Source organism: Oncorhynchus mykiss, unplaced genomic scaffold, assembly GCF_013265735.2.
Source record: "Oncorhynchus mykiss isolate Arlee unplaced genomic scaffold, USDA_OmykA_1.1 un_scaffold_399, whole genome shotgun sequence".
NCBI classification, from domain to species: Eukaryota; Metazoa; Chordata; class Actinopteri; order Salmoniformes; family Salmonidae; genus Oncorhynchus; species Oncorhynchus mykiss.
The window spans coordinates 1-21,095 of NW_023493846.1; the positions used below are offsets into that span (position 1 = coordinate 1).

Genomic DNA, 21,095 nt, shown 5'->3' on the forward strand with positions numbered 1-21,095 from the left:
ACGATCTCATACGACACCATCCTCGTTGGCACAACCACATCGCCTGGGTTAAAGGTCAGGGGTTGGTCAGAGGTCAAAGTAAACTTCTCTAATGCACCTTTACAATGCTCTCTCTGGATCCTACCTTATAGAATGATGGGAGGACCAGGGTAGGGTGTTCTTTAAGGCTGGGAGACGGTGCGCCCCCCATAGAGCCATCCCTACGAAGAACACTGCTCCCTCTCAGCAATGGAGAATCCTCCATATACGCCCTGACAGAGAGAGAAAGGACAGGTTAGACACACACACACAGAGAGGACAGGTTAGACACACACACACACACACACAGAGAGAGGACAGTTAGACACACAACACAGAGAGAGGACAGGTTAGACACACACAGAGGACAGGTTAGACACACACACAGAGAGAGGACAGGTTAGACCACACACACACACACAAGAGAGGACAGGTTGACACACACACACACACAGAGAGAGGACAGGTTAGACACACACACACACAGAGAGAGGACAGGTTAGACACAACACACACACACACAGAGAGGACAGGTTAGACACACACACACACACACACACAGGTTAGACACACACAGAGAGAGGACAGGTTAGACACACACAGAGAGAGGACAGGTTAGACACACACAGAGAGAGGACAGGTTAGACACCACAGAGGGAGGACAGGTTAGACACACACAGGGGAGGACAGGTTAGACACACACAGAGGGAGGACAAGTTAGACACACACAGAGGGAGGACAAGTTAGACACACACACACACACACACACACACAGAGGACAGGTTAGACACAGAGAGGACAGGTTAAACACAGAGAGGAGAGGTTAGACACACAGAGAGGACAGGTTAAACACACAGAGAGGACAGGTTAAACACACAGAGAGGACAGGTTAAACACACAGAGAGGACAGGTTAAACACACAGAGAGGACAGGTTAGACACACGCAGGCACACACACACACATACAGAGAGGACAGGTTTAGACACACACACACAGAGAGGACAGTTTAGACACACACACAGAGAGGAGAAGTTTAACACACAGAGAGGAGAGGTTAGACACACGCAGGCGCACACACACACACAGGGTTGTTACCTCTCCTCCATGATACGGCACATGGTGTATATGGCACTATGGCCCAGATGAGTCCCCAACACCTTCCTCATCAACTGGAGAGATGGAGGAGAGGGAGGGGAGGAGAGGGGAAGGGGAGGAGGAGAGAGGAGAGGGATGGAGGAAGAGGAGAGTAGAGAGGAGAGGGGAAAAGGGGAGGAGGAGAGTAGAGGGGAGGAGGAGAGTAGAGGGAGGAGGAGAGTAGGAAGGGGAGATGAGAGAGTAGGAGAGTAGAGGGGAGAGTAGGAGGGAGATGAGAGCGTAGGCGAGGAGAGATGAGAGAGGAGGAGCAGTATTATCACCTGCCAGATTGTGTATAATCTGTTGATAATTTCTAACAGTTAGATGTTAGAATATTAATCATTACTATTATTATTATTGTTTAGTCAGATTATTAACATGACAAGTAGATCATCAGACACACACTCACCAACTCTCCTTCCCCCAACACTCCCTCCCCCAACTCTCCCTCCCCCAACTCTCCTCCCCCCACTCACCCTCCCCCAACTCACCCCCCCAACTCTCCCTCCCCCAACACTCCCTCCCCCAACTCTCCCTCCCCCAACTCTCCCTCCCCCAACTCTCCCTCCCCCAACTCTCCCTCCCCCAACTCTCCCTCCCCCAACTCTCCCCTCCCCCAACTCTCCCTCCACCAACGCTCCCTCCCCAACACTCCCTCACCTTCCAGCAGGACTCACAGAACTCCTTGACGTTGACGGTGCGACAGAGAGTGATGATGAAGACGGTGAGGGAGTCAGAGGGGAGGCAGTTTATAACACACCACCGCATCCAGCACCTGTAGAGCCATCTGGACACACACACACGCCGAGACGACACACACACACAGAGACGACACACACACACACACACACCGAGACGACACACACACACACCGAGACGACACACACACACACACACACACCGAGACCACACACACCACACACACACACACGTTAATGACCTCATGAATAAAAAGCCCAGTTGTAAAGTTGTTGTAAAACAGTTGTAAAACCTCGACATCAGAGTAAATTAAATATTACCTCAATGTCTGTCGAGGCTGTTGTCCGGTTACACAGCAGACAGATCTTCCTGTTGGACAAAACCACACACACTGAGACCTAGCACGCGTGTGTGTGTGTGTGTGTATGTGTATGTCATAAGACCCCACAAAAATATTATACTAACAAAAATTTGACGAACTGGGTACATGCCATTTCTAGTGGGGTTTAGGGTTTAGGGTAGAATTAGAGTTAGGTTGAGGGTTAGGAGCTAGGGTTTTGAGTTAAGGTTAGGGATTAAGGTTAGGGATTAAGGTTAGGGATTAAGGTTAGGGGTTAAGGTTAGGGGTTAAGGTTAGGGGTTAAGGTTAGGGGTTAAGGTAGGGGTTAAGGTTAGGGGTTAAGGTTAGGGGTTAAGGTTAGGGGTTAAGGTTAGGGGTTAAGGTTCGGGGTTAAGGTTAGGGGTTAAGGTTAGGGGTTAAGGTTAGGGGTTAAGGTTAGGGGTTAAGGTTAGGGATTAAGGTTAGGGATTAAGGTTAGGGGTTAAGGTTAGGGGTTAAGGTTAGGGGTTAAGGTTAGGGGTTAAGGTTAGGGGTTAAGGTTAGGGGTTAAGGTTAGGGGTTAAGGTTAGGGATTAAGGTTAGGGATTAAGGTTAGGATTAAGGTTAGGGATTAAGGTTAGGGATTAAGTTAGGGATTAAGGTTAGGGATTAAGGTTAGGGAAAATAGTATTTTGAATGGGACTGAATTGTGTGTCCCCACTAGGTTAGTTGTACAAGACTGTGTGTGTTCTTACTGGACCATGACGGATACGTTCTGGTCGAGGTAGCAGCTGTTGAACTTGACCAGGTTGACCAGGACGTGGAGGAAGTCCGCGGTCAGACCAATGTCCATCCACAGCAGGACAAACCCAGCTGCAGTTGATCAATAAATTAAATCAACCAGTCAGTCAAACATATCATGACCAAATCAGTCAAAAATATCGTGACCAAATCAGTCAAAAATATCGTGACCAAATCAGTCAAAAATATCGTGACCAATCAGTCAAAAATATCGTGACCAAATCAGTCAAAAAAATATCGTGACCAAATCAGTCAAAAAATATCGTGACCAGTCAGTCAAAAAATATCGTGACCAGTCAGTCAAAAAATATCGTGACCAGTCAGTCAAAAAATATCGTGACCAGTCCAGTCAAAAAATATCGTGACCAGTCAGTCAAAAAATATCGTGACCAGTCAGTCAAAAATATCGTGACCAGTCAGTCAAAAAATATCGTGACCAGTCAGTCAAAAAATATCGTGACCAGTCAGTCAAAAAATATTGTGACCAATCAGTCAATATCTTTCTCAAGGGTCCCAGTTGGGCTGTTCATTGGGCCAGTGAATATCTCGTGGACAGACTCCGTAACATGGTAACATGGTAGTGTAACGACTGTCAAAAGACTGTGGGGTGGAACCATCTACATCACAGGTCACAGTGTAAAAAGGGTTGATGTTGTCTCACCTATGTCCTCCTCCAGGTACGTGATGTCCTTCCCGTTCTCCGTCAGGGCCTTGAACACCTCCAGCCTGTCAGACAGGTCCTCATTGGACGGCTGGTAGTCTCTGATCACCTTGAAGAAGAAGGCCCGCATAGGACCCAGACGCTCACCCTGGTAGACACACACACACACACACACACAGAGAGAGAGGCAACACACACAGGAAATCAACATACTTTCTTGTTCTCTGTGGTGCCTCCTAGATAGTGTGTGTGTGTGTGTATCTGTGTGTGTGTGTGTGTGTGTGTGTGTGTGTGTGTGTGTGTACCTGTCCCTGTATGACAGCTCTGAGGAGCAGCAGGACAGCATGTCTAGCTTCAGGTGGCTGTTCTGGAGTCAGCATGTCCTCCACCGCTTCCATACGGCTTCCACTGCATGCTGTAAAACACACACATTAATACACACACACACACATTAATACACACACAGAGAAGGAGGCAACACACACAACACACACACACACACACACACACATTAATACACACAACACACACACACAGAGAAGGAGGCAACACACACACACAGAGAAGGAGGCAACCACACACACACACATTAATACACACACCAGATTAATAGACAGTTGGTTGTTTAGCAACAATAGCGACGCGTGCTGAAAAAACAGACAGGCTTTGATTGTTGGCAACACGGAAACTAAACATTTCATCTCCAAATGTTTATTGGAAACATAAATACATTTGCACAGTGAACACTGGTCCTCTTAAATACATCATTACAGTTGTTGGTTAGCTAGCTAGCAGATTTTAACCATACAGTATTAGCATAGACGTGACCTCAGTCAAAACAAGACATGGTATCAAGAACCAGATTTTAACCATACAGTATTAGCATAGACGTGACCTCAGTCAAAACAAGACATGGTATCAAGAACCAGATTTTAACCATACAGTATTAGCATAGACGTGACCTCAGTCAAAACAAGACATGGTATCAAGAACCAGATTTTAAGAAACGAGCTGAAAAGGAGCCCCCGGCGATTCCCCACACGACAGCTTCTTATCGCTGTGTGGCCATGTAGAATCACAACACACTGACTTCTGACACACTGAAGTGTGTGCATCTTTTTGTGACGTTGTTAGCTAACCCGTCTACACACACACACACACGGTGTGCTCTCTCACCTCCTCAAACTTCTTGGCCTTGGCCAGGTCGGAGACATGGTTAGCAACCCGGATTCTGTTGCTAAGGCCACAGTCAGGGTGCAGCTCCTGAAGAGAAAGACAGCAAGATGGTCAGAGACAGAAAATTGATTGTGTGTGCGTGCGTGCGTGTGTGTGTGCAGTCGCGTCACACTCTCACATACCTTGAGTATATCCAGTGTGATGATGAACTCTGAGGGCTTGCTCTCTGTCTGCTTGCTGGGGGGTCGAGGGGATCCCAAACCAAATATCCCCTTTACCTTGTCCTTCAGACTCTCTTTACTGGGCTGCTTGTTCATGGCTGGGGGTCCAGGAGGGGTTCTGTGGGGAGGGACCGGGCAGCTTACACTCTACTGGGGCTCTGGGGGAAACAGAGGGAGGAACACAGGTTAGTAGAACCAGCAGGGTCAGAGAGAGAGAGAACGTGAATAGTATTTGGTGGTAGAGAGAGAGAACATGAATAGTATTGGGTGGGAGAGAGAGAACATGAATAGTATTTGGTGGTAGAGAGAGAGAGCGAGAGAACATGAATAGTATTGGGTGGTAGAGAGATAACATGAATAGTATTGGGTGGTAGAGAGATAACATGAATAGTATTGGGTGGTAGAGAGAGAGAGAACATGAATAGTATTGGGTGGTAGAGAGAGAGAGAACATGAATAGTATTGGGTGGTAGAGAGAGAGAGAACATGAATAGTATTGGGTGGTAGAGAGAGAGAGAACATGAATAGTATTGGGTGGTAGAGAGAGAGAGAACATGAATAGTATTGGGTGGTAGAGAGAGAACGTGAATAGTATTTGGTGGTAGAGAGAGAGAGAACATGAATAGTATTGGGTGGTAGAGAGATAACATGAATAGTATTGGGTGGTAGAGAGATAACATGAATAGTATTGGGTGGTAGAGAGAGAACATGAATAGTATTGGGTGGTAGAGAGAGAGAGAACATGAATAGTATTGGGTGGTAGAGAGAGAGAGAACATGAATAGTATTGGGTGGTAGAGAGAGAGAGAACATGAATAGTATTGGGTGGTAGAGAGAGAGAGAACATGAATAGTATTGGGTGGTAGAGAGAGAGAGAACATGAATAGTATTGGGTGGTAGAGAGAGAGAGAACATGAATAGTATTGGGTGGTAGAGAGAGAGAGAACATGGATAGTATTGGGTGGTAGAGAGAGAGAGAACATGAATAGTATTGGGTGGGAGGGAGAGAGAGAACATGAATAGTATTGGGTGGTAGAGAGAGAGAACATGAATAGTATTGGGTGGGAGGGAGAGAGAACACGAATAGTATTGGGTGGTAGAGAGAGAGAACATGAATAGTATTGGGTGGTAGAGAGAGAACATGAATAGTATTGGGTGGTAGAGAGAGAACATTAATAGTATTGGGTGGTAGGGAGAGAACATGAATAGTATTGGGTGGTAGAGAGAGAGAACATGAATAGTACTGGCTGGTAGAGAGAGAACATGAATAGTACTGGCTGGTAGAGAGAGAACATTAATAGTATTGGGTGGTAGAGAGAGAACATTAATAGTATTGGGTGGTAGGGAGAGAACATTAATAGTATTGGGTGGTCCATTATTCCACTCCTCTATGGGAACTTTGTATCATTTAGAAAAGCCATGGAGTTGTCTTGGTGTCTCGGAAAACAGTTGGTTATCAATGTTCAGTTTATTGACTACGTTTCCTCAAATCCTACCCACTCGCCTCCTTTTAACCACAAGGTTGCTTCTCCTCAGACCTTCAATGTTTTTATTTATTTTTATACCAGAAATAAAATTCACTTAAATGTGTTTTGAGTACAAGGAATCAAGGAAAGATCAATTGAGAGAGCCCTGGCCCAACTTTTTGCATTACGTGACTGCTGTTAGTTTCTGTCAAACAGATAAATGACAGACAGAGACATGCCCCAACATCACACCCCTTCGCGACATCGTTTGTGTCCTTTGCACCTGTGGTTCTCCATAAATTAGTGCACGTCCAGACTCACACCACATGCATCTTGCAAAGCGAGCTAGGGGTTAGGAGCACATGAGATAGCAAACAATTGCCCTAGAACCATTCCATTCCTCTGCACATTCTAAAGGGCCTTTGATATGATATTCATAACGTTGTTGTTACATAAAGCAAATAATAACCGCTTGTACAGAAAGCAGCTAGGATGACTCTGTTATGGTCACGGGAAAGTGGTAGTTTGTGTGTCCGTGCTAATATAGAATACGCCACAAATGGCACAATCACTACATATAGAATATAGTGCCATTTGGGACGCAATTAGGCTATACTTCAGTAGCTAGTCAGTAGTACCTACAACCTCGGGATCAGCGACAATCATCTATTGAGTTCTAGCTGGGGAGAGAGAGAGAGTACCACGAAACAAGCCAGGAGAATGTTGAAATAATTCTCCCTGTCAAGCAGAGAGAGAACCGAGTGAACAACGATAGCTAATTAACGTTATCTAGTTCTGTTTTAGAGGTAACAACAGTACCCATTCAGGTGCCCATTCGTGTATGTTCAACATCCGTCCGGAACAGCTGACAAAATAGCGGACAGGGAGAGAGAAAGAGCGACACAAACAAGCACTAATAAATACATATTGTTGACTAGCTATCTGCTTGTTTTCCTTCCAGACCTAGGGCTTTAAAAACAACGGAAGTTCATACCTTCTATCGATCTAGATGTGTTTCTGGCGTCATTCACGTGAGGCTGGCAGGTGGACAAAATACCGAGCAAGACAAATTCATGCATTTAGAATTTGTTTATCCCAATATTTCAAAAGCTTTCCCCAAGTCAGATCAGTCCCCCCACTCGACAACCGGATGGACTGTCGGGCACTTCCTATAAAAACACGTTTGTCGCGGGAGCTGATGGGAAATGTAGTTCCTACTAAAAACATTGCTCGACGAAGCAAGAGGTGTCGAGTTAAAAATGTAACATTTGTTTAATGTTCTAGCTAGTCTTAACGTGCCTGTCGTTTGAAAATTAAATCAACAACCCTAGTAGGTCACGTTTCAATATCCATCAATAGTACTTGGAAAATGTTACCAAAACTTGCATACATGTGTTTTAGCTAGCTAACCAGATTATCACTAAAATAGCTAACAAGCTAATGTTGTTAGCCACGGTCCGTCCCACTTGCAGCACAACGGTATCCTATGCTTTACACTGTTTCAAAATGACCTCGCCTTATTTCGTTGAGAGTACCGCGGTCATCACTCGGAGCGGTAACAAGACCGTGCCCCGTGCCGGTTTAGCCACGACGTTAAAAACTAGGATGGAGAGGAGAGTGTTGAGGGCGCACGTGAAACAGGAGGAAGAAGATTCGAGAGTATCAAATCAGAGTTTGGGACGAGACGCTTCAGGTATGAATCCGTTTTATCACAACATTGCCCTTCTGATATTTACGAACTGAAGCAATGTCTTGCTGCATGATTGAGGGACTTTCAGATGGGACAAGCTGTAGCCTAAAACAACAACTAAGAGATGACTACAGTCTTCAGAGAAAGAGAGCCTATGGCCTGGCTATATGCACACAGTCTGAATACGCCCCTAATTAATCTTTGACACAGGTGACGATGTCGTCTACTACTTCCTGTATGTTCAGTTGTTCTGTACATGAAGAATGTGACATCATTTCTGTATGCCTCAGAATGTTCAGCACACCTCATCACTCAACTTCTGTCCCCCGCCCCTACTTTACCTTGCAGATATTGGCTCCTCTAGGTTCCGTCGCTCATCCATTGGCCAATCACAAGCTGAGCCAGACAAAGCCCTGTCCCTGTTACCACTGGCACCCATCCTGCGTAGGAGGCGGGGCCAGGTGAAGGTGGAATACGATGGGAAGGAGGAGCCTAAACACTGGGAGCCTCCTGATTGGAGCAAGCAGCTGGGTCATGTGCGTCAGATGAGGAGCGCCAGGAACGCGCCTGTTGACCTCATGGGGGCGGAGAAATGCTACGACACACACGCCCCTGATGAGGTGGGTGAGACCCCACTGGTTTCTGTCTCTCTGTCGTACACCCCCCACTACCGTACATCCTCTCCTCTCTCCCCCTCTTACATCCCCACCTTCCTTCCTCTCCCCTCCTCTCTCCCCCTCTTACCTCCCCACCTTCCTTCCTCTCCCCTCCTCTCTCCCCCTCTTACCTCCCCACCTTCCTTCCTCTCCCCTCCTCTCTCCCCCTCTTACCTCCCCACCTTCCTTCCTCTCTCCCCCGCTTACCTCCCCACCTACACCCTGGCCACTGTCTCCCCTCCCCCTCTGTCCGCTCCCTCATCCTCTCCGGGTCAGAGGTGGACCAGCCCCTGCTACCCCCTGCTCCGTGCCGTCCACACATTCTTCCCCGGGTATCATGAACCTCCTGTTGACCTACCAAGAGACCGCTTCCTGCCTCGGCTCCTCCCTCTCCCGCGCCCTCACCTTCCCCGAGTACGCCCTAGCCTTCCCCGAGTTCGCCCTCGCCTTTCCCGAGTTCGCCCTCACCTTCCCCGAGTTCGCCCTCACCTTCCCCGAGTTCGCCCTCACCTTCCCCGAGTTCGCCCTAGCCTTCTCCTGCTTCACAGAGGTTGTGAATTCAGTCCACCCTGCCGGGCAGAGGGAGCTCAACGGTTACCTGTCCGTCGTCTCTGACCTGGCATTCACCTGGGGCGGAGACCTGATCTAAACCTGGGGGGCGGAGACCTGATCTACACCTGGGGGGCGGAGACCTGATCTACACCTGGGGGGCGGAGACCTGATCTACACCTGGGGGGCGGAGACCTGATCTACACCTGGGGGGCGGAGACCTGATCTACACCTGGGGGACGGAGACCTGATCTACATCTGGGGGGCCCAGGCTACACCAGGGCTTTGTGCATTTTGACCCTATATTTCACCCCTAAAGTAATGTAGGAGGTTGAGGGAGCTCCGCTCTCCACCCCCCCACCCCCCCAACAACAAAAAATACCCCTGAAAATGGTCAACCGGGGTAAAATATGCTCACGAGATGTTTCACTGTCTGTCAAAGACCACTGGGTTTAGCACTGATACTGGTCTATGTAGAACTGGTCAGGATCTATGTAGGATTATGTAGTACTGGCCAGGATTTATGTAGGATTATGTAGTACTGGCCAGGATCTATGAAGGATTATGTAGTACTGGCCAGGATCTATGTAGGATTATGTAGAACTGGTCAGGATCTATGTAGGATTATGTAGAACTGGCCAGGATCTATGTAGGATTATGTAGTACTGGCCAGGATCTATGAAGGATTATGTAGTACTGGTCAGGATCTATGTAGGATTATGTAGAACTGGTCAGGATCTATGAAGGATTATGTAGTACTGGCCAGGATCTATGTAGGATTATGTAGAACTGGTCAGGATCTATGTAGGATTATGTAGTACTGGCCAGGATCTATGAAGGATTATGTAGAACTGGTCAGGATCTATGAAGGATTATGTAGAACTGGTCAGGATCTATGAAGGATTATGTAGTACTGTCCAGGATCTATGAAGGATTATGTAGTACTGGCCAGGATCTATGTAGGATTATGTAGAACTGGTCAGGATCTATGTAGGATTATGTAGAACTGGCCAGGATCTATGTAGGATTATGTAGTACTGGCCAGGATCTATGAAGGATTATGTAGAACTGGTCAGGATCTATGAAGGATTATGTAGTACTGGCCAGGATCTATGTAGGATTATGTAGAACTGGTCAGGATCTATGTAGGATTATGTAGTACTGGCCAGGCTCTATGAAGGATTATGTAGTACTGGCCAGGATCTATGAAGGATTATGTAGTACTGGCCAGGATCTATGTAGGATTATGTAGAACTGGTCAGGATCTATGTAGGATTATGTAGTACTGGCCAGGCTCTATGAAGGATTATGTAGTACTGGCCAGGATCTATGAAGGATTATGTAGTACTGGTCAGGATCTCAAATCAAATCAAATTTTATTTGTCACATACACATGGTTAGCAGATGTTAATGCGAGTGTAGCGAAATGCTTGTGCTTCTAGTTCCGACAATGCAGTAATAACAAGTAATCTAACTAACAATTCCAAAACTACTGTCTTGTACACAGTGTAAGGGGATAAAGAATATGTACATAAGGATATATGAATGAGTGATGGTACAGAGCAGCATAGGCAAGATACAGTAGATGGTATCGAGTACAGTATATACATATGAGATGAGTATGTAAACAAAGTGGCATAGTTAAAGTGGCTAGTGATACATGTATTACATAAGGATACAGTCGATGATATAGAGTACAGTATATACGTATGCGTATGAGATGAATAATGTAGGGTAAGTAACATTATATAAGGTAGCATTGTTTAAAGTGGCTAGTGATATATTTACATAATTTCCCATCAATTCCCATTATTAAAGTGGCTGGAGTTGAGTCAGTGTCAGTGTGTTGGCAGCAGCCACTCAATGTTAGTGGTGGCTGTTTAACAGTCTGATGGCCTTGAGATAGAAGCTGTTTTTCAGTCTCTCGGTCCCAGCTTTGATGCACCTGTACTGACCTCGCCTTCTGGATGATAGCGGGGTGAACAGGCAGTGGCTCGGGTGGTTGATGTCCTTGATGGTCTTTATGGCCTTCCTGTGACATCGGGTGGTATAGGTGTCCTGGAGGGCAGGTAGTTTGCCCCCGGTGATGCGTTGTGCAGACCTCACTACCCTCTGGAGAGCCTTACGGTTGAGGGCGGAGCAGTTGCCGTACCAGGCGGTGATACAGCCCGCAAGGATGCTCTCGATTGTGCATCTGTAGAAGTTTGTGAGTGCTTTTGGTGACAAGCCAAATTTCTTCAGCCTCCTGAGGTTGAAGAGGCGCTGCTGCGCCTTCTTCACAATGCTGTCTGTGTGAGTGGACCAATTCAGTTTGTCTGTGATGTGTATGCCGAGGAACTTAAAACTTGCTACCCTCTCCACTACTGTTCCATCGATGTGGATAGGGGGGGTGTTCCCTCTGCTGTTTCCTGAAGTCCACAATCATCTCCTTAGTTTTGTTGACGTTGAGTGTGAGGTTATTTTCCTGACACCACACTCCGAGGGCCCTCACCTCCTCCCTGTAGGCCGTCTCGTCGTTGTTGGTAATCAAGCCTACCACTGTTGTGTCGTCCGCAAACTTGATGATTGAGTTGGAGGAGTGCGTGGCCACGCAGTCGTGGGTGAACAGGGAGTACAGGAGAGGGCTCAGAACGCACCCTTGTGGGGCCCCAGTGTTGAGGATCAGCGGGGAGGAGATATTGTTGCCTACCCTCACCACCTGGGCGCGGCCCGTCAGGAAGTCCAGTACCCAGTTGCACAGGGCGGGGTCGAGACCCAGGGTCTCGAGCTTGATGACGAGCTTGGAGGGTACTATGGTGTTGAATGCCGAGCTGTAGTCGATGAACAGCATTCTCACATATGTAGGATGTAGGATTATGTAGTACTGGCCAGGATCTATGAAGGATGATGTAGTACTGGCCAGGATCTATGAAGGATTATGTAGTACTGGTCAGGATCTATGTAGGATTATGTAGAACTGGTCAGGATCTATGTAGGATTATGTAGAACTGGTCAGGATCTATGTAGGATTATGTAGTACTGGTCAGGGTCTATGAAGGATTATGTAGTACTGGTCAGGATCTATGTAGGATTATGTAGTACTGGTCAGGATCTATGAAGGATTATGTAGTACTGGCCAGGATCTATGTAGGCCTATGAAGGACTATGTAGCACAGGTCATGATCTATTTGGGTCTATGTCACATTATGTAGTACTGGTAATGCCACAATGTAACACTGGTCATGACAATATGTAACACACAAAGGGCTCATTGCTGACACATACAGTATGTCGTCTGTGCCAATCACACAAACTCCTTTTCCACGGCTGGTGGTGACTGTTTCCTGTAGGACGTTTGAACACACACAGGTAGTAGCAGGGTTCCACCAGTAGAACTAGATGAACCCTGCAGGTAGAACAGTAGAATACACAGAGGTGGTAGCAGGGTTCCACCAGTAGAACTAGATGAACCCTGCAGGTAGGACAGTAGAACACACAGAGGTAGTAGCAGGGTTCCACCACTAGATGAACCCTGCAGGTAGAACAGTAGCACACACAGAGGTAGTAGCAGGGTTCCACCACTAGATGAACCCTGCAGGTAGAACAGTAGAACACACAGAGGTAGTAGCAGGGTTCCACCAGTAGAACTAGATGAACCCTGCAGGTAGAACAGTAGAACACACAGAGGTAGTAGCAGGGTTCCACCACTAGATGAACCCTGCAGGTAGAACAGCAGAGTGCCCATTAGAGGTGGAGGGGTTCTACAGAGCAGGGTCAGAAGGCTGTATATCTGATTTATGTTCCAGGATAAAGGTGAAATACATCCAGCACTATAAAAGGAGGATGTGGAACTGCAGTTATGTCACTGGATATGATTTGTTATGAAACAAACAGTGCAAAAGGGTTGGAGATGGGAGATGGGCCGAGCTAGCTAGCTGGGGTGTATTCATTAGGAACCAAACAGAACTAGGCAGGACTTAGCTGAATTTGTCCAATAGAAACACTTGATTTCGCTGCAGTACGTTTTCCGTAGGAAAGATGTTACGTGACATGTTAGTTATGCACACCTGTTCTCCCACCAGGAGTGATGAGTCAACCTCATTCTGAGACCTCTTTAGAAACAGTGTACGCCTACTGAACACTCCATTCTAACACAAGGCAGTGCATAAGAGGCATACTAGCAAGGAGACACATTACACAACCAAAAGTATGTGGACACCTGCTCATTGAACATCTCATTCCAAAATCATGGGCATTTTATATTGAGTTGGTCCCCCTCTTTTACTGCTATAACAGCCTCCACTCTTCTGGGAAGGTTTTCCACTAGATGTTGGAACATTGCTGCAGGGACTTGCAGCCAAGAGAGCATTAGTGAGGTCGGGCACTGATGTTATGCGATTTAGGCCTGGTTTGCAGTCGGCGTTTCAATTCATCCCAAAGGTGTTCGATGGGGTTGAGGTCAGGGCTATGTGCATGCCAGTCAAGTTCTTCCACATTGCTCCACACTCTGTATGGGCCTCGCTTTGTGCACAGGGGCGTTGTCATACTGAAACAGGAAAGGGCCTTCCCCAAACTGTTGCCACAAAGTTGGAAGCACAGAATCCTCTAGAATGTCATTGTATGCTGTAGAGTTAAGATTTCCCTTCACTGGAACTAAGGGGCCCGATCCATTAAAAACAGCCCCAGACCGTTATTCTTCCTCCACCAAACTTTACAGTTGGCACTATGCATTGGGGCAGGTAGCATTTTCCTGGCATCTGCCAAACCCAGATTCGTCCATCGGGACTGCCAGATGGTGAAGTGTGATTCATCACTCCAGAGAACGCGTTTCCACTGCTCCAGAGTCCAATGGCGGAGAGCTTTACACCACTCCAGCCGACGCTTGGCATTGCACATGGTGATGCTTAGCCATGGAAACCCATTTCAGGAAGCTCCTGACGAACAGTTATTGTGCTGACGTTGCGTCCAGAGGCAGTTTGGAACTCGGTAGTGAGTGTTGCAACCAAGGACAGACTACTTTTACATGCTACGCACTCCAGCACTCTGAGGTTCTGTTCTGTGAGCTTGTGTGGCCTACCACTTTGCGGCTGAGCTGTTGTTGCTCCTAGACGTTTCCACTTCACAATAACAGCATTTACAGTTGACCGGGGCAGCTCTAACAGGGCAGATATTTGTTGAACTGACTTTGTTGGAAAAGTGGCATCCTATTCCAGAGCTCTTCAGTAAGGCCATTCTACTGTCAATGTTTGTCTATGGAGATTGCATGGTGGTGTGCTCGATTTTATACACCTGTCAGCAATGGGTGTGGTGAGATAGCCGAATCCACTAATTTGAAGTGGTGTCCATATACTTATGTGTATGTAGTGTAGTTTACTATCTAAAAGATACCAGATTAAAGACTCTCTCCTCTTCCCCTTCCCATCAAGTGAGGCATTACCAGGTCCTGGTCTCTCTAAAGTTGTCTAGCCAGATTAAAGACTCTCTCCCCTCCTCCTCCCCTTCCCATCAAGTGAGGCATTACCAGGTCCTGGTCTCTCTAAAGTTGTCTAGCCAGATTAAAGACTCTCTCCCCTCCTCTTCCCCTTCCCATCAAGTGAGGCATTACCAGGTCCTGGTCTCTCTAAAGTTGTCTAGCCAGATTAAAGACTCTCTCCCCTCCTCTTCCCCTTCCCATCAAGTGAGGCATTACCAGGTCCTGGTCTCTCTAAAGTTGTCTAGCCAGATTAAAGACTCTCTCCCCTCCTCCTCCCCTTCCCATCAAGTGAGGCATTACCAGGTCCTGGTCTCTCTAAAGTTGTCTAGCCAGATTAAAGACTCTCTCCCCTCCTCTTCCCCTTCCCATCAAGTGAGGCATTACCAGGTCCTGGTCTCTCTAAAGTTGTCTAGCCAGATTAAAGACTCTCTCCCCTCCTCCTCCCCTTCCCATCAAGTGAGGCATTACCAGGTCCTGGTCTCTCTAAAGTTGTCTAGCCAGATTAAAGACTCTCTCCCCTCCTCTTCCCCTTCCCATCAAGTGAGGCATTACCAGGTCCTGGTCTCTCTAAAGTTGTCTAGCCAGATTAAAGACTCTCTCCCCTCCTCTTCCCCTTCCCATCAAGTGAGGCATTACCAGGTCCTGGTCTCTCTAAAGTTGTCTAGCCAGATTAAAGACTCTCTCCCCTCCTCTTCCCCTTCCCATCAAGTGAGGCATTACCAGGTCCTGGTCTCTCTAAAGTTGTCTAGCCAGATTAAAGACTCTCTCCCCTCCTCCTCATCCCTTCCACCAGGTGCGACGTTACCAGGTGCTGGTGTCTCTGATGTTGTCAAGCCAGACAAGGGACCAGGTGACCAGTGCGGCTCTGCAGAGACTCAGGGCTCATGGCTGTACAGTGGACAACATAGTCAACACTGACGATGACACACTGGGACAACTCATCTACCCTGTCGGCTTCTGGAAGGTAACGCACACTATACACTGCCTTCACAAAATATTCACACCCCTTGACTTTTTTCCACATTTTGTTGTGTTACAAAGTGGGATTAAAATGGATTTAATTGTGGGGGGTTATGGGTCAACAATCTACACTCTGTCACAGATAAAGTATAAATATTTGTAGAAAATGAATGGAAATAAAACACTAATATATCTTGATTAGATACGTATTCAACCCCCTGAATCAATACATGTGACAGCGACTACAGCTGTGAGTCTTTCTGGGTACATCTCTAAGAGCTCTCTACACCTAGATTGATCTGTGAGTCTTTCTGGGTACATCTCTAAGAGCTCTCTACACCAAGATTGATCTGTCAGTATTTCTGGGCACATCTCTAAGAGCTCTATACACCTAGATTGATCTGTGAGTCTTTCTGGGTACATTTCTAAGAGCTCTCTACACCTAGATTGATCTGTGAGTCTTTCTGGGTACATCTCTAAGAGCTCTCTACACCTAGATTGATCTGTGAGTCTTTCTGGGTACATCTCTAAGAGCTCTCTACACCTAGATTGATCTGTGAGTCTTTCTGGGTACATCTCTAAGAGCTCTCTACACCTAGATTGATCTGTGAGTCTTTCTGGGTACATCTCTAAGAGCTCTCTACACCTAGATTGATCTGTGAGTCTTTCTGGGTACATCTCTAAGAGCTCTCTACACCTAGATTGATCTGTGAGTCTTTCTGGGTACATCTGTAAGAGCTCTCCACACCTAGATTGATCTGTGAGTCTTTCTGGGTACATCTCTAAGAGCTCTCTACACCTAGATTGATCTGTGAGTCTTTCTGGGTACATCTCTAAGAGCTCTCTACAGCTAGATTGATCTGTGAGTCTTTCTGGGTACATTTCTAAGAGCTCTCTACACCTAGATTGATCTGTGAGTCTTTCTGTGTACATCTCTAAGAGCTCTCTACAGCTAGATTGATCTGTGAGTCTTTCTGGGTACATCTCTAAGAGCTCTCTACACCTAGATTGTGTATCATTTGTCCATTATTCTTTTCAAAATTCTTCAAGCTCCGTCAAATTGGTTGTTGTTCATTGCTAGACAACCATAGGTCTTGCCATAAATAAAAATATATAAGTCAAAATTGTAACTCTGCCACTCAGGAACATTAACTGTCTTCCCGGTAAGCAACTCCAGTGTAGATTTGGCCCTGTGTTTTAGGTTATTGTCCTGCTGAAAGATGAATTAATCTTCCAGGGTCTGGTGGAAAGTATACTGAAGCAGGTTTTCCTCCAGGATTTTGCCTGTGCTTAGCTCCATTCTGTTTATTTTATCCTGAAAAACTCTCCTGTCCTTAACAATTAAAAGCATACCCATAACATGATGCAGCCACCACTATCCTTTAAAATATGGAGATTGGTAATCCGTAATATGTTTGAGGCAAATCCAATACAACACTTTGTATTCAGGACAAAAACATTTATTGCTTTGACAATTTTTTTGCAGTATTACTTGAGTGACTTGTTGCAAACAGGATGTATGTTCTGGAGTATTTGTATTCTGTACAGGCTTCCTTCTTGGTCATTTATGTTAGTATTGTATTTGTCTCATGGTGAAATCCCTGAGCAGTTTCCTTCCTCTCCGGCAACTGAGTTGGGATGAACGCCTGTATCTTTGTAGTGACTGGGTGTATCGACACACCATCCAAAGTGTAATTGATAACTTCACCATGTTGAAAGAGATATTCAATATCTGCATTTTTTTATTTTTTACCCATCTACCAACCCATCTGCTCTACTTTATGAGCCATTGGAAAACCTTCCTAGTTTTTGTGGTTTTGTACCTTACAGATAATTCTATGTGTGGGGTACAGAGATGAGGCAGTCATTCAAAAATCATGTTAAACACTATTATTGCACACAGAATGAGTCAATGCTCTTGTTAAGCAAATATTTACGCCTGAAATGATTTAGTCACAACAAAGGGTTGAATACTTTACTCAAAACATTTCAGATTTTTATTAATTAATTTGTAAAAGAATAAAAACATCCCACATTATGGGGTATTGTGGGTAGGCCAGTGACAAATCTCAGTGTAATCCATTTTAAATTCAGGCTGTACCATGTGGAAAAAGTCAAGGGGTGTGAATACTTGTGAATAAAACCTTGATATGTCTTCTCTCCTACCCCCCCTCCTCCAGACCAAGGTGAAGTACCTGAAGCAGACGTCAGTGATGCTCCAGAGGGAGTTTAGAGGGGACATCCCGAACACAGTGGAGGGCCTGGTACGACTACCTGGAGTAGGACCCAAGATGGCTCACCTGGCCATGGACATCGCCTGGCACCAGGTCTCTGGCATAGGTAGGTATGGCTCATATACAGTTTGAAGTCGGAAGTTTACATACAGTTTAGCCAAATACATTTAAAGTTTTTCACAATTCCTGACATTTAATCCTAGTAAAAATTCCCTGTTTTAGGTCAGTTAGGATCACCACTTTATTTTAATAATGTGAAATGTCAGAATAATAGTAGAGGTTGTATTTCTTTCTTCACATTCCCAGCGGGTCAGAAGTTTACATACACTCAATTAGTATTTGGTAGCATTGCCTTTAAATTGTTTAACTTGGGTCAAACATTTCAGGTAGCCTTCCACAAGCTTCCCACAATAAGTTGGGTGAATTTTGGCCCATTCCTGCTGACAGAGCTGGTGTAACTGAGTCAGGTTTGTAGGCCTCCTTGCTCGCACACACTTTTTCGGTTCTGCCCACAAATACTCTATAGGATTGAGGTCAGGGCTTTGTGATGGCCACTCCAATACCTTGACTTTGTTGTCCTTAAGCCATTTTGCCACAACTTTGTTTGCTTGGGGTCATTGTCCATTTGGAAGACCCATTTGTGACCAAGCTTTAACTTCCTGACTGATATCTTGAGATGTTGCTTCATCTATTTTGTGAAGTGCACCAGTCCCTCCTGCAGCAAAGCACCCCCACTACATGATGCTGCCACCCCCATGCTTCACGGTTCTGATGGTGTTCTTCGGCTTGAAAGCCTCCCCCTTTTTCCTCAACATAACGATGGTCATTTTGGCCAAACAGTTATATTTTTGTTTCATCAGATGATGGTGTTTATACTTGCGTACTATTGTTTGTACAGATGAACATGGTACCTTCAGGTGTCTGGGAATTGCTCCCAAGGATGAACCAGACTTGTGGAGGTCTACAATTTTTTGAGATCTTGGCTGATTTCTTTTGATTTCCCCATGATGTCAAGCAAAGAGGCACTGAGTTTGAAGGTAGGCCTTGAAATACATCCACAGGTACACCTCCAATTGACTCAAATAATGTCAATTAGCCTATCAGAAGCTTCTAAAGCCATGACATTTTCTGGAATTTTCCAAGCTGTTTAAAGGCATAGTCAACTTAGTGTATGTAAACTTCTGACCCACTGGAATTGTCATACAGTGAATTATAAGTGAAAAAATCTGTAAACAATTGTTAGGAAAAATTACTTGTCGTGCACAAAGTAGATGTCCTAACCAACTTACCAAAACTATAGTTTGTTAACAAGAAATTTGTGGAGTGGTTGAAAAACAAGTTGATGACTCCAATCCAAAAGTGTATGTACATTTGACTTCAACTGTAGGACTACAAATCCCATACTCTAGTCTGCATGTTGTGATGTGGTGCAGAGTTGTAGTTCTATTGGATTATATTGTGGGCGTCTTATAATGGGATAGTTGTTCTATTGTTTGTGCGTGTGAGTAGGCGTGGACACACACGTCCACCGTATCTCCAACCGGCTGGGATGGACGAGAGGTGGGACCAAGAAGCCAGAGGAGACACGCAAGGCCCTGGAAGACTGGTTACCAAGGTGACACCACCACTTCCTCTACCCCATCAGGTCACTCGTTAACCAGTCACTGACCAATCAGATCCCTTACAGCAGGAAAGAGAAACATTTTGCCTTGTGGTTTCTGTCCGACATGATTTTGATGATGGCGATTGATGATCTTCCTCTCTCTTCCGACACAGGGATCTATGGAGTGAGATCAACTGGTTGCTGGTGGGGTTTGGTCAACAGGTGTGTCTACCTGTCAATCCTCTCTGCTCCGTGTGTCTGAACCAGCACAGCTGCCCCTCTGCCCACCAAGCCTCCCCAGCCAAGAGGCCTAAAGCTGGGTCACCTCGCTCACCACACTCCCCCAAGACCTCTAGGGTCAAGCTGGAGCCTGGTTCTCTTGGTTTGGGGTTACCACCCCCCTCCTCAGCCACACCGGTCAAAGAGGAACCTCTGGCTACCACCTTCTCCCCTCTGCTGCCCAGAAAGAGGAAGTCGAAAGCCAAAACCTTCTCTACATGATACGACAGAAGAGGGTAGCATCCCTTCAGAAATGTCAGGACCGTGTCCCAATTCTCTCTCCTTCCTCCCAAAGTTTGCTCTTGTCACTTCCCTTGACTGATGTGAAATGACCAGTACTAGAGATAGGGTGGTAACTCCTACTAGCCCAGTGGTATTAACTGCTTTAGCGGGGAGACCATTTTTAGACTGAATTTCGGTGAACTCATTTATTTCTCACAACACTCAAACTAAACCTTCAAATCTTTACATTTAGATTTTTACTTACACTAATAAATAAATTCTCAATAAAATATTTTTCAAATTATCTCAAACACATTTGTATATTGTCCAATACAATAATTGTCACTCAATGTTTCGTTCCCAAAATATAGCGACCTGACAATTTATCCTTTAACTAGGCAAGTCAGTTAAGAACAAATTCTTATTTTCAATGACGGCCGAGGAACGGCGGGTTAACTGCCTTGTTCAGGGGCAGAACGACAGATTGTGATCTCGGGGATTCGATCACTGGCCCAACACCCTAACCTACCTACAATACCACTGATGTGTAGGGGTCAGAGGTCCATTGGAATTAACAATGCGAGTGTAAAACACCCTGTTACTCAGCCACAAGGGATTGAGTTCCCCCAGGAGACGACAGGGTGGTTTGGTGACCACTGCCTTACTGGAGCCAACTGACAGTCAGGGTCCTAATCTGAGTTTACGGGTAGAAAACACTTGATATCATTGCACCCGTAACAGTGACCACTGAAGTGGGTTGATATTATCCATTAATATACATGCAACAACTTCAATGATTTTTAGAGTTACAGGGTCATAAGGAAAGCAGTCAACTGAAGTAAGAGGCCCTGATCTATGGATGACATGTGACTGGGCAGGGGCGCAGTCATGGGAGAGCTTGGGCCCACCCACTGAGCCAGACCCCCCCCCCCATGAAAAGGCTTTACCTCAACCAGA

At 46.0% G+C, this 21,095-nt stretch overlaps 1 protein-coding gene and 1 pseudogene across 2 annotated transcripts; one reads left to right on the forward strand and one right to left on the reverse strand.

Moving 5' to 3' along the window:
* Window positions 1-124: 124 nt before the first annotated feature.
* On the reverse strand, window positions 125-7,645 carry LOC118954943 (annotated as a pseudogene).
* Window positions 7,646-7,699: 54 nt separating this feature from the next.
* LOC118954944 (endonuclease III-like protein 1) lies at window positions 7,700-20,449 on the forward strand. 2 transcript variants are annotated; one of them, XM_036974076.1, is made up of 6 exons: window positions 7,700-8,186; window positions 8,532-8,803; window positions 15,634-15,804; window positions 17,981-18,140; window positions 19,544-19,649; window positions 19,811-20,449. In XM_036974076.1, exons 1-6 carry the CDS (start codon window positions 7,934-7,936, stop codon window positions 20,136-20,138), a joined length of 1,290 nt encoding a protein of 429 aa, XP_036829971.1. In that variant the 5' UTR covers window positions 7,700-7,933; the 3' UTR covers window positions 20,139-20,449. The 2 variants fall into 2 exon arrangements, with proteins under 2 accessions (XP_036829971.1, XP_036829972.1); XM_036974077.1 differs by having other exon boundaries at window positions 17,981-18,127; window positions 19,811-20,231.
* Window positions 20,450-21,095: the final 646 nt, after the last annotated feature.